The sequence below is a fragment of the Salvia miltiorrhiza genome, chromosome 8, assembly GCF_028751815.1.
Source record: "Salvia miltiorrhiza cultivar Shanhuang (shh) chromosome 8, IMPLAD_Smil_shh, whole genome shotgun sequence".
Taxonomy (NCBI): domain Eukaryota; kingdom Viridiplantae; phylum Streptophyta; class Magnoliopsida; order Lamiales; family Lamiaceae; genus Salvia; species Salvia miltiorrhiza.
Genome location: NC_080394.1, coordinates 46287430 through 46313057, shown reverse-complemented (window position 1 = coordinate 46313057; position 25628 = coordinate 46287430). Strand labels below are relative to the sequence as shown.

At 36.2% G+C, this 25628-nt stretch overlaps 2 protein-coding genes, 3 long non-coding RNA genes and 2 other non-coding genes across 7 annotated transcripts; 1 reads left to right on the top strand and 6 right to left on the bottom strand.

Annotated features, from left to right (window-relative positions):
* Window positions 1-5110: 5110 nt before the first annotated feature.
* LOC130998552 (NAD(P)H-quinone oxidoreductase subunit J, chloroplastic) lies at window positions 5111-5951 on the bottom strand. Its single transcript, XM_057923968.1, has one exon. It carries the CDS (start codon window positions 5633-5635, stop codon window positions 5111-5113), a length of 525 nt encoding a protein of 174 aa, XP_057779951.1. The 5' UTR covers window positions 5636-5951.
* On the top strand, window positions 5842-8201 carry LOC130998551 (acetyl-coenzyme A carboxylase carboxyl transferase subunit beta, chloroplastic-like). Its single transcript, XM_057923967.1, is given in 2 exon segments — window positions 5842-6081; window positions 6084-8201. Coding segments are annotated over 2 exon segments (1380 nt in total). The 3' UTR covers window positions 7224-8201.
* A 2437-nt stretch (window positions 8202-10638) lies between these two features.
* LOC130996827 (uncharacterized) lies at window positions 10639-11517 on the bottom strand. Its single transcript, XR_009092831.1, has 2 exons — window positions 11342-11517; window positions 10639-10830 (listed from the first exon to the last, which is right to left on the bottom strand). It is a non-coding gene; the product is annotated as an uncharacterized LOC130996827 (long non-coding RNA).
* A 513-nt stretch (window positions 11518-12030) lies between these two features.
* LOC130996828 (uncharacterized) lies at window positions 12031-12907 on the bottom strand. The gene is made up of 2 exons (XR_009092832.1): window positions 12735-12907; window positions 12031-12222 (listed from the first exon to the last, which is right to left on the bottom strand). It is a non-coding gene; the product is annotated as an uncharacterized LOC130996828 (long non-coding RNA).
* A 4226-nt stretch (window positions 12908-17133) lies between these two features.
* TRNAW-CCA (transfer RNA tryptophan (anticodon CCA)) lies at window positions 17134-17207 on the bottom strand. Its single transcript has one exon. It is a non-coding gene; the product is annotated as a tRNA-Trp (tRNA).
* Window positions 17208-17377: 170 nt separating this feature from the next.
* On the bottom strand, window positions 17378-17451 carry TRNAP-UGG (transfer RNA proline (anticodon UGG)). Its single transcript has one exon. It is a non-coding gene; the product is annotated as a tRNA-Pro (tRNA).
* A 3057-nt stretch (window positions 17452-20508) lies between these two features.
* Window positions 20509-22397, bottom strand: LOC130996829 (uncharacterized). The gene is made up of 3 exons (XR_009092833.1): window positions 21441-22397; window positions 20903-21006; window positions 20509-20646 (listed from the first exon to the last, which is right to left on the bottom strand). It is a non-coding gene; the product is annotated as an uncharacterized LOC130996829 (long non-coding RNA).
* Between the last annotated feature and the right edge of the window lie 3231 nt (window positions 22398-25628).

Below are 25628 nucleotides of genomic sequence, written 5' to 3'. Positions count from 1 at the left end.
ACCAGAAGAATTCAAGAAGTATAGAAGATGGTTTGAGCTACACTTAAAGGAGAACATCATTGGAGAACCATCAGCCGGTGTGAAGACTCGAAGATCAATGTACAACCTTGTTTAGGACATCAACTAGAACTGCATCAATGAAGATGAAAATTTCAGTTGTTTCTTAGCAGACTCTGAGCCAAAAGATGTTAAAGAAGCATTGACGTCCACTCAATGGGTTATCGCTATGCAAGAAGAACTAAATGAATTCAACAGGAATTCAGTTTGGGAACTTATGGATCGCCCAGATGATGCAAAGATGATTAGATTGAAATGGATTTTCAAGAATAAAAAGGACGAATGAGGAAATGTGGTGAGAAACAAAGCTAGGCTAGTGGCCAAAGGATACAGTCAAGAAGAAGAAATTGACTATGATGAAACCTTTGTCACTGTTGCAAGACTAGAAGCAGTCAGACCTTTCTTAGCCTACGCCGCTCATAACAGATTCAAAGTACACCAAATGGATGTGAAGTGTGCATTTCTCAACGGAGTACTCACTGATGAAGTTTATGTGGAACAACCTCCAGGATTTGAAGTTGCTGGACCAGATAAGGTGTACAAGCTGAAGAAAGGGCTATATGGTTTGAAGCAAGCACCAAGAGCATGGTATGATACTATCTCTGAGTATCTGATTGAACAAGGATTCAAGAAGGGGTTAGTGGACAAAACTCTTTTCACACTAAAAGAAGGAGAGGAACTCCTACCTTTTCAAATTTACGTTGATGACATCATCTTCGAATCCAAATCCTAACGGATGTGCAAAAAGTTTGCTGGCATTATGATAAACAAATTCCAGATGTCAATGATGGGAGAAATGAATTTTTTTCTGGGATTACAAATGAAGCAAACTAAAGAAGGAATCATGATAAATCAGTCAAAGTATGCCAAGGAACTGATCAACAAGTTTGGAATTCAACACATGAAGTCAATGAAGATTCCAATGAACACCAACTGGAAGGCGGATCCAAGATCTGAAGGAAAATCTGTGATGAGGAGTAATATATGCAGAGCAGAGGAATTTATAGCCCTGGTTTTAGGGGCTCTCATATGTTACTAATACTTTTGTTTTAGAATTTTTATAGCACGAAATAAACAGATTTTGGGAAAGACCTGAACAAATATGATAAACATCATAACATGAAAAAGGTAGCCCATTGACCAGTGGCGATTAAGAGCATTGCACATGTCACCAGAGGGGGGAGTAGGGTATATACCCTAGGGTATATACCCATAATTCATAATTTCAATCCAAATTGCTGCTTAGCAAGTTAAGGGAAAGACAAACATCCAGGGTCAACATGCTTCATCAAGTGGCGATTCAGAGCATTGCACATGTCACCAGAGGGGGGAGTAGGGTATATACCCATAAGTCATAATTTCAATCCAAATTGCTGCTTAGCAAGTCAAGGGGAAGACAAACATCCAGGGTCAACATCCACGTAAAGGGAAAAGCAGAGGGTTCATTTTAATCGTAAGCCGCAAAAGTCGGATGCATCCCCCGGATCATCCCTGATCCGCGCAGAGTGTTCTCTTAATCGTAAGCCGCGAAAGTTGGATGCATCCCCTAGATCATCCATGCTCCGCGCAGAGGGTTACTGTTCAATCGTAAGCCGCGAAAGTTGGATGCATCCCCCGGATCATCCATGCTCCGCGCAGAGGGTTACTGTTCAATCGTAAGCCACGAAAGTTGGATGCATCCCCCGGATCATCCATGCTCCGCGCAGAGGGTTACTATTTAATCGTAAGCCGCGAAAGGTGGATGCATCCCCCGGATCATCCATGCTCCACGCAGAGGGCTACTGTTCAATCGTAAGCCGTGAAAGTTGGATGCATCCTCCGGATCATCCATGCTCCGCACAGAGGGTTACTGTTCAATCGTAAGCCGCGAAAGTTGGATGCATTCCCCAGATCATCCATGCTCCGCGCAGATGGTTACTATTTAATCGTAAGCCGCGAAAGTTGGATGCATCCCCCGGATCATCCATGCTCCGCGCAGAGGGTTACTATTTAATTGTAAGCCGCAAAAGGTGGATGCATTCCCCGGATCATCCATGCTCCGTGCAGAGGGCTACTGTTCAATTGTAAGCCGTGAAAGGTGGATGCATCCCCCGGATCATCCATGCTCCGCGCAAAGGGCTACTGTTCAATCGTAAGCCGTGAAAGTTAGATGCATCCCCCGGATCATCCATGTTCCGCGCAGAGGGTTACTGTTTAATCGTAAGCCGTAAAAGTTAGCTGGGTCCCTATGACCAGCTATGCTCCACGCAGAGTATTCCAGCCAGCACGAGGGAAGAGTCAGGGAAATGCATATGAAGGAAGAGTCAGAGCAACAAAAAATTCGTCAGAAACACTCATTTATTGTTGACCAGGGGGGAGTAGCTGATGAGGAGTAATATATGCAGAGCAGAGGAATGGGCTTTGGCAGAGGAATGGGCTTGGGTAGAGGAATCACTCATAGCAGAGGAATGGACTTTGGCAGAGGAATCACTCATAGCAGAGGAATGGGCTTTGGCAGACGAATCACTCAGAGCAGAGGAATGGCCTTGGGTAGAGGAATCACTCATAGCAGAGGAATGGGCTTTGGCAGAGGAATGGGCTTTGGCAGAGGAATCACTCAGAGCAGAGGAATGGGCTTGGGTAGAGGAATCACTCATAGCAGAGGAATGGGCTTTGGCAGAGGAATCACTCATAGCAGAGGAATGGGCTTGGGCAGAGGAATCACTCAGAGCTAACTTTACCACCGAGTTGGGCTTCATTTCTCTGTTTCGTGGGCTTTAGGGTTAAGCCTATTTAGTTATCTATAAATAGAGGGTTTAGCATTAGCACAGGGGGATCAATTCATTCTACCACTCCACCTGTAATATGTAAAATACTCTTGAGATAGTGAAACCAACAAAAAACCTCCCGTGGACGTAGGTCTTCATGACCGAACCACGTAAATCTTGTCTCATTTATTACTTTCTAGTTTAGGTGTTGATGCCATGCTTCATCAATCTGTATCATCAACAAAGTACAGTTCACTACTTTATTTGACTACTAGCAGACTAAACATAGCATTTACAGTCGGAGTTTGTGCGAGATATCAGTCAGATCCTAAAGAAGCTCGTATGCATGCTGCAGAGAACATTCTAAGAAATCTCAAAGGCACACCCAATATAGGTCTTTGGTATCCAGCTGACGACAACTTCAAGCTTTCGGGATACTCAGACTCAGATTTTGCAGGATGCAAAATTGATAGGAAATCATCTTCCGGCACATGTCAATTCTTAAGCAACAAGCTTATCTCTTGGTTTTTAAAGAAGCAGACTTCAGTCGCCACCTCTACAACTGAAGCTGAATATGTTGCTGCGGGAAGTTGCTGTTCACAAATTCTGTGGCTAGTCCAACAACTGAAGGACTACGGGATCAAAGAAAGGGCAGTCCCCATCTATTGCGACAGCTCCAGTGCTATTGTAATTACAGAGAATCATGTGCATCACTCCAGATGTAAACACATCTCAATACGTCATCACTTCATCCGTGATCATGTGGAAATGAAGGATGTATCAGTTGTGAAGATTCATACAAGCATTCAATGAGCCGACTTGCTGACCAAAGCGCTTTCGGAAGATAGATTCAACGATCTATGTGGAAGGATCGGACTACTCAACCCGGAAGAATGATGCTGAAATCAAGATTTCAACTGAAATCTCAATAACTGATGTCAAGTCAACGGAAGCTCCTCAACTGATGACGTTGCGACCTAAGAAGATGAGTCTTCTTCTGAGGGGGAACTGTCAACTAAAATCGTGGTATCGACTAACTACAATGCTAAGTCGACCAGTAAGTAATTTAAAATTACAGTAAAATAATATCCTTCAGTTAAATCAGTTCTGAGTCTTTAAGTTCAGAAAATATTTTCTCTAACTAATCAATTACTTTTAATTGCTTTAACTGATTGTTGGAAACCGGAAAATAAAATATCCTTGTTGGACAAGTACCTTTAGTAGTATTTAAAATGTTTTCACTTGTCCTAACTTTCTTTTGCCTAAATCATTTCAACTCTTTTTCCTCTGCAATAAAATCTTGAAAATCTCCCTGATTTGACAATGTGCAATGATTTTATTCATTTTATACCTTTTTTAGGCATACGTCTTCTACAGAGACGGCGGACGCGAAGTTTTCTCTTAAAATTGGTTTAAGGCACCAAAATCGAAAAATTTTCACAATTCTAGCATTTTAAATACCTTATGCCTTGATACTTTTCTTCATCACAGCTTACAATTTTCCACAGACTTTTATGTGAGAACACTTTCCTTTTACAGAAAACTCTTGTTCCGACCATGGATAGTTCAATGACAAAGAAGTCATGGAGTGGGAAAATGATGCTCGCACACCTGGTCTATGCCGGACCATTCCACTGGATTGCAACACTTCTCCGAAGTCAAGTTTCTCTCTTCTCTCACTTGTAAGAGTGTCTTCCATCCTTATGCCAGGACCCAAGAAGCTTCTAAGCTTCTAGATGATATGAGTTGAAGTAACAATCTCCAAAAGTTACTTCAACTGGTTATCAAGCTTACCTCACGTACCTTGTAAACCTCCATGGCATGCAACAACAACGAGATCTCACTCGTTGTCTGCCGACATCTTCTACCGCACATGATCATCTGAAGATAAACCTAGTGCCGGCAAATCGACAATGCTAGTCCTCACGACTGTCACTGATTCGATTTTCGCCTCTCACACCCATCCCCACCTTGTCTCTCTCCCTCTCCATCCAAAACCTTCATCTTCCTCTTTAAGGTCCGTATGTATAGCCGCTCTCCTTTGTCTTTTCACAAGAGCTATGCATACCTACCTATATCCCCCACCTTCATCTCCACATCCACGCTCCTCTTCTCCATCCCTCATCATCTCTCTCACCCACTGGCGTCTTCCTCTTCTGAGTCACCTTTGCTCAAACTCCTCTCGAATCTTCTCACGGGTTTATGAAAAACGGAGTTGGGTATCGTCCGATCATAGCTTCCATCATCAGTCATCCTTTCTTTTTGATGTTGCCAAAAAGGGGGAAAAGAAGGTAAAGAAAAACCATCTAAGACTGAAGCTGGTAAAGCAAAATGATCACCAGAGCATCTTGTATTTCATAAAAATTGGGGGAAATATAATCCTTACGCAAGGGCCATCCTATCCAACTTTCAGGCATTAAAATACGTTTCAAGCGCGGATGATTATCATAAGAGATTCCCAACATATCATAGGATTCTCGTTCTTGAAAATCCACGCTTTTCCAAACCCAGAAAACGGACGGAATTCTAGGATTCCTCCTCGAGGCAAATACTTTTATGCATACCTCTTCTGGTTGATCCACACCATACTCTATTCTGGTAAGATGATACACACTAGCTAACAGTCCACCAGGTGCTACATCATAGGCACATTGGGAGCGTAGATAATTGTAACCATATACGTATAAAATGACGGCAATAGAATGCCAATCCTCGGGCTTTATTTGTAAAGTCTCTATTCCTTGATAATCAAAGCCCAAAGATCTATGAATTATCGCGTGCTTGACTAGCCAAGCAGATAAACGACCCTGCATCTTTTTTATCTCCCACATTTTTATATTTTTAGTTAGAATAGTTCACATTCTCGATCAAATGGATGAAAATTGACTCGCTGCTTGTTATTCTGTACAACAAGGAGTCCTGCCTAATTCACAAATTCCTGAGAAGATCCTGAACTTTTATATTTGAAAAAGTTTTCAGTAGGGATTTCTGAAGTAGGTACCGGTTGATAGAGGAATTTTTGATCATAATTTCCAGTATGAATATTGCGTCCAACATGAAACTTGTGATTGGTCGTAAAACACCGATTTGCTTGTTGAGAGCCAATTCTATTTTCATAGATTTCTCGAGATATTTTCTTACGAAGTTTTGTTATTCTGATGATACTTTTTTAGTTAGGGATAGTAATGGAGATAGTTATTCTATCTATTTTGATATAGAAAATCAGATTTTTGAGATTGACAGCGATCATTCTTTTCTGAATGAACTAGAAAGTTATTTTTTTTTTGTAGTTATCGCAATTCTAGTTATATGAATAATGGATCTGGCTCTCCTAATGAAGATTCCTTATACAATCGTTACATGTATGATACTCAATCTAGTTGGAATAATCACATTACTAGTTGCATTGACAGTTATCTTCAGTCTCAAATCTGTATTGATACGTCCATTGTAAGTGATAGTAGTGACGGTTACATTTCTAGGTGCATTTTTGATAAACGTAAAACTAATAGTGAAGGCGGGGGGTCCAGTATACCAACCCGCGCTAAGAACAGTGATTTAACTCTAAGAGAAAGGTCTAGTGATCTTGATGCAACTCAAAAATACAGGCATTTGTGGGTTCAATGCGAAAATTGTTATGGATTAAATTATAAGAAATTTTTGCAATCAAAAATGAATATTTGTGAACAGTGTGGATACCATTTGAAAATAAGTAGTTCAGAAAGAATCGAAGTTTCGATCGATCCCGGTACTTGGGACCCTATGGATGAAGACATGGTCTCTCTGGATCCCATTGGATTTCATTCGGAGGAGGAGCCTTATAAAGATCGGATTGATTCTTATCAAAGAAAGATAGGATTAACTGAGGCTGTTCAAACAGGCATAGGTCAACTAAATGGTATTCCTGTAGCAATTGGGGTTATGGATTTTCAGTTTATGGGGGGTAGTATGGGATCCGTAGTCGGGGAGAAAATCACCCGCTTGATTGAGTACGCTACCAATCAATTTCTACCTCTTATTATAGTGTGCGCTTCGGGGGGAGCGCGCATGCAAGAAGGGAGTTTGAGCCTAATGCAAATGGCTAAAATATCGTCTGCTTTATATGATTATCAATCAAATAAAAAGTTATTGTATGTATCAATCCTTACATCTCCTACTACTGGTGGGGTAACAGCCAGTTTTGGTATGTTGGGAGATATTATTATTGCCGAACCAAACTCCTACATTGCATTTGCGGGTAAAAGAGTAATTGAACAAACATTGAATAAAACAGTACCCGAAGGTTCACAAGCGGCTGAATATTTATTCCAGAAGGGCTTATTCGACCTAATCGTACTGCGTAATCTTTTGAAAAGTGTTCTGAGTGAGTTATTTAAGCTCCACGCCTTCTTTCCTTTGAATTCCAATTCAATCAAGTAGAGTGCACTAAGTTCCATTTTTTTATTTGTAGCAAACAAGTAGTTAGCTTATCCGAATCTTAGCTTATCGGAATCAAAGTTACTAAAAAGGGAGTTTTCTTTGGCGACTTAAGATCTAATTGTAGAAAGAATCAAAATCAAAAGTTGCGGATAACTCTTTCTTTATTAAATTCGAAGACAAGAACAAAACACAAAGAAACGAAGAAAGAAATGAATTATCATATGTATCTTTCATGTAGATAGATGAATAAGTTCATTTATTTAGTTCTACATTCCTTGGACTTATTCTATATACTCACTTAGATACTTAATATCTCTAATGAAAAATTTTCAAATTGAATTAATTAATAATAACTACGAATTCATAATAATTACAATTATTAATTATAATTAGTATAAATAGAAAATATGATATTAAAAAAAATAAGAACAGGTCCAAATAATAAACCGAGGTACCCCATTTTATGACAACTTTCCACTTTCCCTCTATTTTTGTGCCTTTAGTAGGCCTAGTATTTCCGGCAATTGCAATGGCTTCTTTATTTCTTCATGTTCAAAAAAACAAGATTGTTTAGATCTGAGGGGACCCAATCTCATTCGTTTTTTTTTTTAAACTTATACTTGTAGCATAACATAGATATTTATTTCGGAAAAGAAAATAGGGTAGAACATATGATTTCTGCCGAACATAAAGGAAAAAGCTCTTATGCCTGCAGAAAATGATCTAATCTATAGGTAACTCAATTCTAGCCAGTTTCAAATAGATCAGGATCGCTGGATGCCTAAAATGTAAAGTTGGTCGATCTATATGTATATCAATATGTATATTGGGATCATATGAGGGGTATGTTATTATTTTAGATCTAAACAAATTTGATGAATTACCCCTAAAAGTTCCCATTAAACTAGTGCTAGTTCACACCAAACTAGTGCTAGTTAATGAAAGTTCATTCGGAAACAAAAAAAGTAAAGTCAAAATCATTTGGGGTATTCTCTCAATTTCAATAAAATGCAATCGGATGAAGTATGAGTTGGCGATCATAACATATATGGATAGAACTTATAACGGGGTCTCGAAAACTAAGTAATTTTTGCTGGGCCCTTATCGTTTTTTTAGGTTCATTAGGATTCTTGTTGGTTGGAACTTCCAGTTTTCTTGGTATAAATTTTATATCTTTTGTTCCGTCTCAGCAAATCATTTTTTTTCCACAGGGGATCGTGATGTCTTTCTACGGGATTGCGGGTCTCTTTATTAGTTCCTATTTGTGGTGCACAATCTCCTGGAATGTAGGTAGTGGTTATGATCGATTTGATAGAAAGGAAGGAATAGTGTGTATTTTTCGTTGGGGATTTCCTAGAAAAAATCGTCGCATATTCCTGCGATTCCTTATAAAAGATATTCAATCCGTTCGAATAGAAGTTAAAGAGGGTATTTTTGCTCGTCCTATCCTTTATATGGATATCGGAGGCCGGGGGGCTGTTCCGTTGACTCGTACTGATGAGAATTTGACTCCACGAGAAATTGAACAAAAAGCCGCGGAATTGGCCTATTTCTTGCGCGTACCAATTGAAGTATTTTGATTTTGAGAAAGAAAAGGAACTGGGCTGAAGAACGAATGCTTTCTCAGCAGGAGGGAAAAAACGCAAGAATCCTGTTTTTTCTATAACTAAGTTTAGGATAAACAGATGCAGATAAACCGTATCTTGTAAATTCTTTTTTTTTCAATCGACCTTTTATCCTTTCATTTGTGTTCTTTACTACCCAATAAATGGGTTTTCTTAATAATGATAACTGGCCTGTTTCTGTCTTGTTTTGCCTCTCATTTTTTTGACCATCACAATATCTTTCTCTCAATTAGTCTATTCTTGACTATGGGGAATCATTGGAATTTTTTTTTGAAATATTGGATATTTTCATAGAATAAGGGGTTCTTTCGGCTATTCATCGAAAGGAGACACTTGTTTTGTTTGGAATTTGATGAATTGAGATATCTGGAAACACTTGTATTATTTCTTTAGTCAAATTCGAAGTGGAGTCTTAGTCTATTTCTGTATTGTTTCTAGATTCAAAACAAAATCATAAATAAAATCGATTCATAGGTTTGATACCTTGTCTACAACTCATGTTTCAAAGAAAGGTTCGATTATATAAAGTCGACAACTGGAGTGGGTTAATTAAAAATTAACAGGAAAAAAATGGCAAAAAAGAAAGCTTTCACTCATCTTTTGTATCTTGCATCTATAGTCTTTCTGCCCTGGTGGATTTCTCTCTCATTTACTAAAAGTATGGAATCTTGGGTTATTAATTGGGCGGATATCGGCCAATCTGAAATTTTTTTGAATGATATTCAAGAAAAAAGTATTCTAGAAAAGTTCATAGAATTAGACGAAATCCTCTTCTTGGAAGAAATGATCAAGGAATACTCGGAGACATATCTACAAAAGTTTCTTATAGGAATCCACAAAGAAACGATCCAATTAATCAAGATACACAACGAGGATCGTATCCATACAATTTTACACTTCTCGACAAATATAATCTGTTTTGTTATTCTAAGTGGTTATTCGATTTTAGGTAATGAAGAACTTGTTATTCTTAACTCTTGGGCTCAGGAATTCCTATATAACTTAAGTGATACAGTAAAAGCCTTTTCAATTCTTTTATTAACTGATTTATGTATCGGATTTCATTCACCCCACGGCTGGGAACTAATGATTGGTTCTGTGTACAAAGATTTTGGATTTGGTCATAATGATCAAATTATATCTGGTCTTGTTTCCACTTTTCCGGTTATTCTCGATACTATTTTTAAATATTGGATTTTTCGTTATTTAAATCGTGTATCTCCATCACTTGTAGTTATTTATCATTCAATGAATGATTGATAAATCATCCACCAATATTAATCCAATTAGAACGTTTCTTACTTTGATAAGTATTAAAAACATTCTATTCGGGCTGTTTTCAGACTATTTTTATACTATGGTATTCCAGTAAAATGATTCCAATAAATAGCAGAATCGTGGATAGGAAACTATACTAGCGACCTACCCAATTTATTGTAGAAATTTTCAGACCAATGATTAGACCATGCAAACTAGAAATACTTTTTCTTGGATAAAGGAACATATTACTCAATCTATTTCCGTATCGCTCATGATATATATCATAACTCGGGCACTTGTTTCAAGTGCATATCCCATTTTTGCACAGCAGGGTTATGAAAATCCACGAGAAGCGACTGGGCGTATTGTATGTGCCAATTGTCATTTAGCTAATAAGCCCGTGGATATTGAGGTTCCACAAACAGTACTTCCTGATACTGTATTTGAAGCAGTTGTTCGAATTCCTTATGATAAGTGTAACACCCCAATTTTCATAAACTTTTCAAATTAAAAACTTTGAAGAACTAATATAGTGAAAATAAAATTTATTGATTTATAAAGAAAATTTAAACTAATTTCAAAGTCAACTTGCCAAAACTAAAGTAGTAACATGAAAATAAAATAAAACTTAATAAGTTCAACTAAAATGTCCAATGTAAAAGAAATCCTTATCCCTAGTCATTCTCCACTTCCATGGCCACTTCGACTCTGAAACTGCAAAACTGAAACGATAAGGGGTGAGCATATTGAAAATATACTCAGTGAGGAACAAACAAATATCCACATACGTCACATATATAATCAAATCACATTATCATACTTGCAAACATACGCCAAGAGACCGGAGCCCCTTGACAAACATAATCATAGTTTGAGTCGATGGCTTAAGTCCCATGACCAAACACATACATAGATCAATGGCTTAGGTCCCATGATCGCACATAACATAGATCAATGGCTTAGGTCCCATGATCGCACATAACATAAATCAATGGCTTAGGTCCCATGATCGATCAATGGCTTAGGTCCCATGATCACACATAACAATAAATCAATGGCTTAGGTCCCATGATCGATCAATGGCTTAGGTCCCATGATCACACATAACATAGATCAATGGCTTAGGTCCCATGATCACACATAACAACATAGACATAAGATGCACGTAAACAAGTAATCAAACGCGATAATAAAAACATATATAACCATATGAATAAGCGTAAAATCCCTCACCTAATTCTTGAAATTGATAACTCCCTTTGATGATTTCTACCAACGCATCCCTATATGAACTCTTGAAATTTCTAAAGTTTTCGTCAAACTCGCAGCTGAACAGACCAGTCAGCTTCAAGCCTTCGTTTGAAGCCTCAAACGTCCTCAAATCGTATTTCGCCCAGAAATACGACTTCTTTGTCCTCGAGAGAGCTTTCCGTGGCCGCCTGTTTCGCCTGAATCGGAGTTCTGTGGAGGAAGTTATGGCCGTTCTCCCGAAACTGCCAGAACTTGATTTCCTGCGAAAAACTGACTCCAGCTCCTCACGTTTCCTGCGCCCCACAGCTCTCCAAAACCCGACTAAAATTTACTGTTGGCTTCGAGTTTCTATGTCTAGGGTTTGTAAATTGATTTCATATTTATACTAGTCTTTAAAGAGTTCTAGTTCTAATAGGAAACAAAAATAATACTAATAATAATAATAATAATAATAATAATAATAATAATAATAATAATAATAATAGTCTAGATAAAATTAATGGTGCATATCTATATGTATCATGTAATTATTTAAAAATAATAAGCTATACACGAAAAAAATACTAATAATTAAACTTATATAATAAATCTAAATATTTGGGGTGTTATACCACTATGTAACACCCCAATTTTCATAAACTTTTCAAATTAAAAACTTTGAAGAACTAATATAGTGAAAATAAAATTTATTGATTTATAAAGAAAATTTAAACTAATTTCAAAGTCAACTTGCCAAAACTAAAGTAGTAACATGAAAATAAAATAAAACTTAATAAGTTCAACTAAAATGTCCAATGTAAAAGAAATCCTTATCCCTAGTCATTCTCCACTTCCATGGCCACTTCGACTCTGAAACTGCAAAACTGAAACGATAAGGGGTGAGCATATTGAAAATATACTCAGTGAGGAACATAACAAATATCCACATACGTCACATATATAATCAAATCACATTATCATACTTGCAAACATACGCCAAGAGACCGGAGCCCCTTGACAAACATAATCATAGTTTGAGTCGATGGCTTAAGTCCCATGACCAAACACATACATAGATCAATGGCTTAGGTCCCATGATCGCACATAACATAGATCAATGGCTTAGGTCCCATGATCGCACATAACATAAATCAATGGCTTAGGTCCCATGATCGATCAATGGCTTAGGTCCCATGATCACACATAACAATAAATCAATGGCTTAGGTCCCATGATCGATCAATGGCTTAGGTCCCATGATCACACATAACATAGATCAATGGCTTAGGTCCCATGATCACACATAACAACATAGACATAAGATGCACGTAAACAAGTAATCAAACGCGATAATAAAAACATATATAACCATATGAATAAGCGTAAAATCCCTCACCTAATTCTTGAAATTGATAACTCCCTTTGATGATTTCTACCAACGCATCCCTATATGAACTCTTGAAATTTCTAAAGTTTTCGTCAAACTCGCAGCTGAACAGACCAGTCAGCTTCAAGCCTTCGTTTGAAGCCTCAAACGTCCTCAAATCGTATTTCGCCCAGAAATACGACTTCTTTGTCCTCGAGAGAGCTTTCCGTGGCCGCCTGTTTCGCCTGAATCGGAGTTCTGTGGAGGAAGTTATGGCCGTTCTCCCGAAACTGCCAGAACTTGATTTCCTGCGAAAAACTGACTCCAGCTCCTCACGTTTCCTGCGCCCCACAGCTCTCCAAAACCCACTAAAATTTACTGTTGGCTTCGAGTTCTATGTCTAGGGTTTGTAAATTGATTTCATATTTATACTAGTCTTTAAAGAGTTCTAGTTCTAATAGGAAAACAAAATAATACTAATAATAATAATAATAATAATAATAATAATAATAATAATAATATAATAATAATAGTCTAGATAAAATTAATGTGCATATCTATATGTATATGTAATTATTTAAAAATAATAAGCTATACACGAAAAAAAAATACTAATAATTAAACTTATATAATAAATCTAAATATTTGGGGTGTTTACAATAAGCAAGTGAAACAAGTCCTTGCTAATGGTAAGAAAGGGGGTTTTGAATGTGGGGGCTGTTCTTATTTTACCGGAGGGGTTTGAATTAGCTCCTTCCGATCGTATTTCTCCCGAGATGAAAGAAAAGATAGGAAATTTGTCTTTTCAGAGCTATCGCCCTAATAAAAAAAATATTCTTGTAATAGGGCCTGTCCCCGGCCAGAAATATAGTGAAATCACCTTTCCTATTCTTTCCCCCGACCCCGCTACTAAGAAAGATGTTCACTTCTTAAAATATCCTATATATGTAGGAGGAAATAGGGGAAGGGGTCAGATTTATCCCGACGGAAGCAAGAGTAACAATACAGTTTATAATCCATCGGATGGACGTCAAGTGGTTGATATTATCCCTCCAGGACCAGAAGTTCTTGTTTCAGAGGGTGAATCCATCAAATTGGATCAACCATTAACGAGTAATCCTAATGTGGGTGGATTTGGTCAGGGAGATGCCGAAATAGTACTTCAAGATCCATTACGTGTCCAAGGCCTTTTGGTCTTCTTGGCATCTGTTATTTTGGCACAAATATTTTTAGTTCTTAAAAAGAAACAGTTTGAGAAGGTTCAATTAGCCGAAATGAATTTCTAGACTCGCGGATTTATCGACATCAGGTTCGTAAAAAGAACAAAATTTGGGTTGTCAATTCTATATGATCAAAAAAAATAAATTCTGAAAAACCTTTTATTTACTTGCTCTTTTTCTACAAACTTCGGGGACTCCCTTGTAGCGCACTCTTAGTCATAACGCATTTTTAGTCATAATAGGTAGGTTTTTGTTTGAAGAAGACTATTTTATTTGACTTTAGGGCTTTACCACCCTTTTCTTTGTTCAAATTGAATTAACACAGTCCTGTGTTACTATTGCCAAATTTCAATGCCATAAAATTGGCATAGAGATTAGCATAAATAAGCGGGTAATCGAACGAACTAGCGAACTAGAAGTGTGGGGAACAAAAAATTCTAGGAGGCATTATTTGTTTTGTCTTCCTAGTCTTCGACACAAGAAAAGGAATTTTCTAAACCCCCCTTCTTGTGTCGAAAGAGTAATCTGTTTGTCAAAAACTCCTAGTCTTGTTTTCGGTTTTACAGATGGATCGGAACTTTACTTTTTTTTCGATTTATTACGTACAATAAAATATATATTCTATTTATATTTTATATAAAGTAGTGGACAAAAAAAATAAAACTTAGTCAATGAACTTTCCATTGAGATACTCAAATCTCAAAAAATATAGGAATAAATAGGGTAAGAAAGAGTCTAGAAAGTATTTGTGCGAGATCTAATCTACAGAAATAGAATCTGAAGAAACCGAAAATATAGAATAATTATATATATATAAAATAGAATTATAATCCAGGAAATTGAGTGATTCCCTCTTTGTTCTAACTTGGAAAGTACCCATAGATACTATCAAGATCAAGGAAGAGGTGTTCTGAATCAACCAATGAAGTGCATTTTTCAAAAGCATCATCAGAAAAAATAGAATGGAGTTTTTTGAACCAGCAGAAAAAGAAATCCACTTTGCCATTTAGACAAAAAAGACTCTGATTCTTAAGAACCCAACGGGCCCTTTCCCCTCGAATCAGACAAACTAAAGAAGGGAATCCCGTTGAGTTCTTACGCTTTCATGTCACAACTCCATTCATCCGATTACTACAGGGATGAACCTAATCCGGAATATGAACCATAAAAGAAAATGCCTACTTAACCGATCACAAGAATACCAGTTACAGTACCTATTATCCAAAGAGGAATCCTTCCAGTAGTATCGGCCATTTACTCCACTTCCCTCCAAATTTCATCAAGTGGTCGTGCTAGAGACATAAACAGTCAGGGATAATTATGAGATCCTTCCGAACGGGCTAAGAGAATGCCTAGAATTATTAGTTTTTTTCTTTCATTTTCCTAATTGAAAAAATAATTGGAAAATAAAACAGCAAGTACAAAAATGAGTAATAACCCCCAGTAGAGACTGGTACGATTCAATTCAACACTTTGTTCATTCGGGTTTGATTGTGTCATAGCTCTATAATTCGGGATTAGGTTTATCGTTGGATGAACTGCATTGCTGATATTGACCCCAAAAAAAAGACGGTAGGTACAGCCAGGCCATGAACAGCCAACCATCATACTGTAAAAAATGGATAGGTTCGATCTATAGTCATTTGATTAGGGCCTCCTAAAACGATCTACTAAATTCATCGAGTTGTTCCAAAGAATCAAAACGGCCAGTTATTAATGGAATTCCTTGTCGGCTCTCTGTGAAATACTCGTTTGGCCGAGGGCTTCCAAATACATCGTAAGCTAAACCGGTACTGACGAATAACCAACCCGCAATGAATAGGGAAGGTATAGTAATGCTATGAATGACCCAATATCGAATACTGGTAATAATATCAGCAAAAGAACGTTCTCCTGTGCTTCCAGACATGCTCAGCTCCACATATTCTTGTACAGTCAAAGGGGATCGATTCCGTAAAAGATGAGATCAGTAAAAGGCAATCACTGAAATGGGATCTTTGTAGGATCGTCAATATTGTACCAAGGGCATCTTTAGAGTATACCGAATCAGTATAGCTATGCTTCTTCTGACACAGCAACGCAATTTGAATCAGTATCAAGCTAAAAAATTTCTTTTTTCTTTTCCTTTACCTGTTGATGTAAAATGATGCTGTATTTAATATAAATAGAAAATTCTTACAATGAAAGAGATTCTCATATTTCCACAATTCAATTTTAAGTGGATGCGAGATCTAGAAATTTCTTTTTCATGGTTGTAGAGGCAGTTTTTTTTCGAATACCTCCTTTTATTTTAAGGAATTTTTGAATTGTCCGATTCGATCTACAAGGAAGAGGCTTTATTTTAAAATATCGAACGAAAAAATGGAAAACATAGTATTCCAAAAAAATGGAATTCAAAATAATAATTCAAAAAGAGTTTCGTTTTTGAATGAAGTTACACAATCCAGTTCGTTTATTCTCGACGGCTTGATTGATAGGAATCACGAGATGGCTAGATCTTAGAAATGAGGAAGCGGATTCATTTTATATGCCTGTCACTTTCTCTTTGTTCCTGCTATCTGTAATGATAGATGAATCAAAAATTTGCAATTGAACTTATTCTTTCAATTGGTATTTTTGTATATCTTCCTATTTTAGGAAAATGGAAACTTAGGTAAATGCTTTAGAAACATATGTATAAAAATACCAGATTTCATTTAGCCCCTTCATGCTTACTATAACCAGTTATTTCGGTTTTCTACTAGTGGCTTTAACTATAACTTCAGCTCTATTTATTGGTCTGAGCAAGATACGACTTATTTAAACTTTCTATTTAAAAGAAACGATTTAGATAGGAAATCCTCCTGTGAGATTCTGTGTATTCTAGAGTTACTTACCATGTCAATTGTCACTTCTTGGTCATTGAGATTCACATCAATTCGAATTAATATTTAGGTATCGATATTACCGCTTTTTTTCTCCTTTTCAAAAACAAAATTGAAATGATTGAAGTTTTTCTATTTGGAATCGTGTTAGGTCTAATTCCTATTACTTTGGCTGGATTATTCGTAACTGCATATTTACAATACAGGCGTGGTGATCAGTTGGACCTTTGATTAATTCAAATTTGATTGGCCTCCTCCTTTCTTTAATCCACAGGAGGTAAAATTCGAATTGTTGTCCAAGCGACTGAATTCATTTCATTTTAATTGGATCTATGAAGAAAAAATCACGCTCTGTAGGATTTGAACCTACGACATCGGGTTTTGGAGACCCGCGTTCTACCGAACTGAACTAAGAGCGCTTTCTTATCAGGATAGAAAAGAATGTAAAGAAAAGATTCTTTCTTTTAAAACGAATCCATTTTCCTTTTATTTATATGCTATAGTTTCATAAAAATGAACGATTCCGTGCAACGCAATTTGAACCGATCTCGGTTGATTCCTCCTTACTGCTCAAAGGGGCAGTAATAGGTAGGGATGACAGGATTTGAACCTGTGACATTTTGTACCCAAAACAAACGCGCTACCAAGCTGCGCCACATCCCTTCAATTGTTCTACAGTGTAATTGTAGAGAATTCCTGTCTTGTTTTCCACATCCCTATTTCCTGCATTGAGAAACAAAGTTTTCTGACCATTTCGTATTTTTTTGGCCTCATTTAACCTATTTTAACATATTTAACATATAATAATAAGAAGGGGAAATCTTATGGATCGTTGTACATTTCAATTGGAATTAGGGATTCCGTGTACAACTCTAAGTAGCCCTTAACTATATTACATATGCATCTGATCATATATGCTTTATGTATTAAAATCAAAAAAATGAGGTTTTTCAATGCGAGATCTAAAAACATATCTCTCCGTGGCCCCAGTACTAAGTACGCTATGGTTCGGGGCTTTAGCAGGTCTATTGATAGAGATTAATCGTTTTTTCCCCGATGCGTTGACATTCCCCTTTTTTTCATTATAGCTGTTGACACCGGAAGGAATGAAGAAGATTAGAAATACAATCAAATATCTGTGACTAATCCCCCCTTATTTTCTCTTTTTTCCCTTTTTTCTAATTTAGAATAAGGGACGAAAGAGAAAGAATAAAAGTGGATTCAACCTCTGCGAGACTCAGTCTCAAATTCGAATTAAACGTGGGGGTAGAGTAGGAAAGTCGCGGTCTAGGGCAAGAATACAAGATCTTTAACTGCCCTTCGGAGTTAAATAGATTTTCGAACGAACTCATTATCATTGTCTTACTTAATTATTTATTATGTATGACTTTGGGCTTTGCTTTGATTTAATTGATTTTTATCTTTTTCTTTTAGAGTTGGATTTCAAGTTAATAACTTCTATTTTTTCCTTCCTTTCTTTTTCTTCATTTCGAATTCAAATAGAAGAGTTGAGTAAATCAAAAATCCAAGGGAGGTTCATGGCCAAGAAGAAAGATGCGCGGGTAGCGGTCATTTTGGAATGTACCAGTTGTATACAAAACGGTGTTAAGAAGGTATCAACGGGTATTTCTAGATATATTACTCAAAAGAACCGGCACAATACGCCCAATCGATTAGAATTGAGAAAATTATGTCCCTATTGTTACAAACATATGATTCATGGGGAAATAAAGAAATAGATTGAACCAAGGATGTCTTATCCTTGAAAGGGGAAAAATGACATTATATAGAACACATTGAAATAGAACTAGAAGATATTGCATTGAAATAAATCCTATTTGGAGTTCAAATGACAATTAAGGAATAGCATTTTCGGGATAAGAAATAAACTAAACAAACAAACCATGGATAAATCCAAGCGACCCTTTCTTAAATCCAAGCGATCTTTTCGTAGGCGTTTGCCCCCGATTCAATCGGGGGATCGAATTGATTATAGAAACATGAGTTTAATTAGTCGATTTATTAGTGAACAGGGAAAAATATTATCTAGACGAGTGAATAGATTGACCTTGAAACAACAACGATTAATTACTATTGCTATAAAACAAGCTCGTATTTTATCTTTGTTACCTTTTCTCAATAATGAGAAACAATTTGAAAGAATTGAGTCGACTACTAGAACTACCGGTCTTAGAACCAGAAATAAATAGGCTTGTTTTTTGTTCACTTCAATCAGAATTCCAATCCGAACTCAAACATGAATTCGTGTTTTTTTGACAAATCTGAGAATCCAGATTTCTGTGTCGTAAAAAAAAAACGAATCGGAAAAAAAGATTTTTTTATTGAACGTGTTCATTCATTTTGACTACTTTAAGCGCATTTCTCAGAGTAATTTTGATTCCAACTCCACCCTCCCGGAGTTCATTCTCCGGGGAACCCCATTTAAATTATTTCGGTGTATTCTTTCCAATCCACTTTTTCTCTGATTTCGTTGGAAATCATATAAAGACAATTCCTATTTGATATAGCTATTTGTGCCAGTATTTTACGATTAAGAAGCAACTGCCTCTTATATAAATCATGTATTAATTTACTATAACTATAGGATACTCCCTTTTCTCGAATTACTGCGTTTATCCGAGTGATCCACAAACGACGAAAGTTTCTCTTTTGCTTATCCCTATCCCGACGAGCCGAAACCAAAGCTCTTATTTTCTGTTGAGTAATCGTTCGAGTAAGTCTTGAATGAGACCCTCGAAAACTTGATGCAAATAAACGAATTTTTGTTCTACGTTTTCGGGCTATATATCCGCGTTTAACTCTAGTCATTGAATAAATAAAATTTTGACAAATAACTAATTGATTTTTTTCTTTCAGTTATTATTTTTCCCGTCTTGGCCTATTAATAACTAATAACCAAACGGATTTTTCCAATGTATAAAATCAAAATTCCAATGGCTTTGGCTACTATAACCTTCCCGACCACGATTTTTTGGTATTTTACTGCGAAATATCAAAGAAATAGGAAAATTTCTTTTGCTAGGTGTCAAAAATCTAGTCAAAAAAAAAGAAATAGAAATTAAATCAATAAATAAATAGTGGGTTTCCTCGTTTCTATGGTTACTTCTTAAACGGCGAGGTCTTCTCTATACACCGGAGCCTTTGGCTTCATTTAATATTTCATCAATGTTATTGCACTACGCCAGATTCGCTCATAGATAACGGATTTTATCCGTTATCTATGTGCGAAAACATCCGTAATATATAATGGTGTAATGTATGTGGATTTCATACATAACGGAGATTTAAGCGTTATCTATTCTATTATACATAACGGATATAATCCGTTATGTATAGTATTATATCCGTTATCTATTATATTATACATAACGATTGTTTATATATACGTAACGGATTATATCCGTTATCTATAGTATTATACATAACGTTTCAAACCGTCATGAAAGTTTAATATTCACTGTTATGTACACACCTATACATAACGGTTTTTTGATATTAATAACGTTTGGTAATCCGTTATGTATAACGTTTTTGACCGTAATTAGATTTCTATTTCTCCGTTATCTATTAATTTATACATAACAGTATAAATGATAAAACCAACAATAATAATATTATATATCATCCAAAATATTTAATTTTATATTATTATCATAAAAAAGAATTCATACAAGATTTGAATATAGTCAAAATTCAACTGCTCTATCTATACTATTATGCCTTACAAAAATACTAAACATATTAAATATGCAACTAGCTAGCAATCTCGTACAACTTTTCTTGTGAATTCACAAGCCTCTTCAGCTCAGCGTACGGCTCATTTAATCCACCACAAACCTGCCACAAAATCATACAAAGAGTCAACCAAGAATCACAATGTAGAGCATCATGATAAACACTTAAAAAGCATATCAAAGTGATTGGTAAAATGGACAAAACCTATCAAGTTACTAAGCACTAAAAACTTCTCCATTTCACATTTTTTAGGAAATATTACTAAGCACTAAAAGTACCCAAAATTGATGCAAGAATAAGCATATGATTTTTGGTCCAAGGTAAAAAAAAATACCAACATAATAGTCACCTTACATACCTCAGGATGCACTCGGAAATAATGCAAGTCTCCTCCAATTATCCTAAATGGCTCCCCATCTCTCCAAAACATGTCTCTGCAATCTCAAACTTATGTGTGTATCCCTATCACAGTATAGCATCATTATGTTAAATGCAAGCAGTGCTTGAAACGCCTTAAATCACAACAGAAACCAAAGAAACAGTGAAATACTATACAATTTATGAAGTGGGAGATGCATGATGATTATCAAAGAAACAAAGAAAAATAGACAATTGAGGTAATCTCGTCCGGTCTTATGATGATAATATCAAGCAATATAATATTAAGCAACTATATTTAGCATAAATATATCTATATTTAAAACGTTATATAACACCATTGACCTGATATATATTCAAAAATAAAGTACAAATTAACATGATAGCATATCTAGTTGAAATCTTGGTATAAGATCAACTTTTTTTAATGTAATTACCAATAATTTCAAGTTGAAAGCAGAAAGCTTTCAACTTGAGCCATGGTTTACAAAATAAAAGCAACAGGATATGAAACTCACCTTGAAGCAAAGCTTTTCCGGGAGCAATGTCCCTCAGAACAGCAAAGGCTCGATTAATTTCAGTCCTAAGTTACAGCTGGTGGAGTAGCTGCTGTAGGGTATGGCGAGAAACATTCTTTTTCCACTTTTAATTTTGATGGAGTACCTTGCTCCCAATTTCTTCAACTCTACACTTTTGTCCACCTCTCAGCACCTAACACAAAAAATGAAATTTAAATCACACTGAAAATCGAGCAAAGTTGAAGCAATTATTACCCAAAGTCGAAGCCAAAACGAAGGCAATTGTGGAAATTCTACAACTAAAGAAGTTGAAATCTAGAAATATATAGAAATGCTTCAATAACATTTACATGATATATAAGGAATGCAACCAACAACAACAGACATAAAATAGAACTACTTTCCTTCATGTGAGTAAATAAATTTCATTGCTTCAAACGGTCTCAAAGTGCCAAGTTTATACAACAATTTCGATTTCCAGAGCTCCCTCTAGTCCAGATAAAGGAAGATGCCTCTTCATTGTCTCCACTCTAACCATCAAGCATGCATCATAATCTTCCTTCAATATTCATGACACAAACCAAGCAAAAGAAAAAATAATAATAAAAGAATTCGTGTAGTAAGGATCTACTAGATCTTTGGCTGCAGTCTGCACTGGAAAATGTAAGATCTCAAGCTTTAGAATTAACATGCAGACAAGGAAAAACATATAGAAGAAAAAAGTTGCCTCTTTGTTAGTATATAAGTCCAATTTCAAAAGTTATACTAATAAAAACCAACTCCATATCAACATACGCTAATAAAGATATTAATGGGCCATTGATATAATCTCCCTGTTTATCCAATGTAGTTGCTCAACATTTCCCATCTCCAACAAATGAATTATTTATACAGCATTACTTTAATTACTGCTATGTGCAAGAGTTTTAAATCATATTCAATCAAATCAAACAGCACAAAAATATTTGACATTTATTCTTTTTCCAGGCATGTTAACCAAAATTTTAAGAAGAATCACTGAAGTCAAGCATTTCAGGAATCAAGCAGAATGATAAAGCCATTAATAAATCAAAATGAAATACCAAATCTCAAAATGTCGCATTAAAGTTTTAGAAAATTCGGATTCAATCTATCTATTCAATAATAATAGAGGAGATTATTGGAACGAAATCAAAGAAGCCCTCAATCAAGCACCATCCCAGTAAGAATATAACAGAAGGATGGAGTTTGAGAATAGAGATTTACTTATTCGAGAAATAAGAACAGAATGTTCTGCCCTCTTTCAACAAATAGTTGAAAGTAGTGGCTGACCGGAGCGGAGGTCGTCGGCGTCAACACTATGGTTTGGGGATTTCAATTTTAGGTACTTTAGGTGAGAGGAAGAATTTGGGGATTTAGGGATTTTAGGGCTTCACCTACGTGCGCGAAGAAGAGGGTGCTGGCGGCGGTGAAACGGCGGCAGGCGGACGAACGGCGGCGGGCGGACGAACGACACAGAGAAGATTGTAAAAAATTTCACCTGAAACGCTCACCTCGTCGTCGACGACAGCAAAGGGAGTCAGAGGACGGCACTGCGGAGGGCTTGGTGGCGGAGGCGTCAGTTGTGCGATGGTGGGGTGGGACGACCGGTGGTGCGACGGTGGGGTGGGGTAGGACGGCAGGTGGAGAGACGGTGGGGTGGGGTGGGACGTCAGGTGGCGCGACGATCGGGTGGGGCGGCAGGTGGCGGTGCGAAGCTGCTGTGTTTTCTTCTTTTTAGAGGGAATTGATACTTAGGAGTGAAAATTTGAGAGGGAATACTTAGGCGTGAAAATTTGAGCAGGACTTAGCTGCTGTGTTTACTCAATTTTTTTTTTCATTTGTTTCACTTTTATTATTAATTATTAATCAATTCTTGATATTTAGGTTTTTAATAATATTTTTAGATTTTATATATCTGTTACTTAATGAAAAAAAAAATTATGAGTTTTAATTTTTTAAAGTCTGTATTTACAAATAGATTCATATTATAGAATAATCAATTTAGTTTTTATTTTTAAATATAATATAATAAAAAAATAAAAATAATGTTTATACATAACAGTTTTCAAAGCGCTTATACATAACGGTTTAATAAACCGTTATAAATAATACTCATATATAACGTTTTTCGTAACGTCGGAATAACCGTTATAAAAAGATGATCATAGATAACGGTCGGCTTAACGGTTTTGTAATACCGTTATGTATGTAACTAATAGATAACGCTCAAACTTAACGATTTAACTCAAACCGTTATCTAAGCGTTTAGACAACACTACATAGATAACGGTTTTTCGTCAAAACCGTTATCTTTTCCAAAAATGCGCTCATACATAACGGTTTTTAGAAAAAACCGTTATGTATGAGGTGTTATGTATGTGCATTTTTGTAGTAGTGTTGGTAACTTGTATAGTTCACACCACACTCTTTGGCTCTACCTATGAATTATCCAGTATTAGGTCTTTCACAAAGAGACCCACCTATACAGTAACGGTATTTAATTATGAAAGTTTGCTGGGTAGCTGACCCTCGTACTCCGTTCTTGACCGAGCGATAACTTCATTTTTCTGTTTTTTTTTAATTTCAATAAGATTTTTCCGCTTAATGGATAACCATTTGCTACCAATGGAAAATTGTGTCTCATCTTAAATTCAGGTGATTGGATTTGCACCAATGGAAACCATAAACTTTCTACACAATAGAAGGATAGATTTGCTTATTTTTAGATAGTGAATGGAGTCCCTTCTTCCATTCTATCCTATTCACTGGTACTGATCATTCATACTGGAAGCGGTTTTCTTGGCTTTTTTGTGTCAGCTCATGATCTAAACGAGTCGCACATACACCCTAGTACATGTTCCTCGACGCTGAGGGCACCCCCGAAGAGCGGGCGATTTCGTGACATTTCGAATGGGCTGTCTTGTATTTCTAATAAGTTGTTTAATAGTTGGCATGTTGAGTCATATACATAATGGGCTGGTTTAGATTGATCCTAACCGGATTTTTTTATTTAATATTTATATAGTCAACTCATAGATAAAATATCAAATCACTGATTTGCACAAAATCCATTTTTTCATTCAACTGCTACAAGATCAACAATTCCATAAGCTCGGGCTTCTGTTGCTGACATAAAAACATCTCTTTCCATGTCTTCAGATACAACCCATAAAGATTTGCCCGTCCTTTGTACATAAACCTTTGTGAGGGTTTCGCGTAGTTTCAGCAGTTCTTCCGCTTCCAGGATAAATTCTCCCGTTTGTGCTTCATAAAAAGAACTAGCAGGTTGATGGATCATTACCCTGATAATAGTTCTATCTGGTGTGATGAAAGAAACAGAAAAGAAAGATAAAGAAAAATAGGAAAAAGGATAGAATTGAACAACCGTACGGGCATTATCTTTTATGCATTGCATACGGCTCTATAATGAAATTAACCCCTACTTTCCCGTTCAAGAAAGATAAAAATAGAATCTATCAACCCCAGATGGGTAAACGATCAAAATGCCACCCTTCTTTTTTTTTCGGAGAAGTTCAAAAATACTATGATGGCTCCGCTGCTTTCTATTTTAAAATGGATTCTTTTTTTTGTCTTTGATTCAGCAATCCCAAAGTTTCTTTTTGAGCTAACCAAAAAAGAAAATTTGGTTTTTTTCGCACTCTTTTTTTATAACTTAAATATTGTTAAGAGCCCATCGGTGTGAAAACAAATAAGTTTGTGACGCTGAATTGGACTTCCGATAGATAAGAGAAAGTCGGAAATATCTTTTATCTCATACTACTCTCTCGATACATAATCAAATCTTTTGAAAAAAAAAATAAAAAAAAATTCATATCGAATTCGAAGTGCCATGCTATTATTACTTAATATTCATAGGGCGAAGGCATAGTTTTCTTTTTTCTCTCAAATAAAAAAACTCCATTGGCGCCAAGCGTGAGGGAATGCTAGACGTTTGGTAATTTCTCCTCCAACAAGAATAAAAGATCACATTGACGCGGCCAATCCCATGCATATTGTATGGACTTCTGGTCGTACAAATTGCATAGTATCATAAATGGCTACTCCGGGTATTACCCATCCGCCAGGGGAGTTTATAAACAAATAAAGATCTTTGGTCTCATCCTCAATACTGAGATATACCATAAGACCAATAAGTTGATTCGAGAT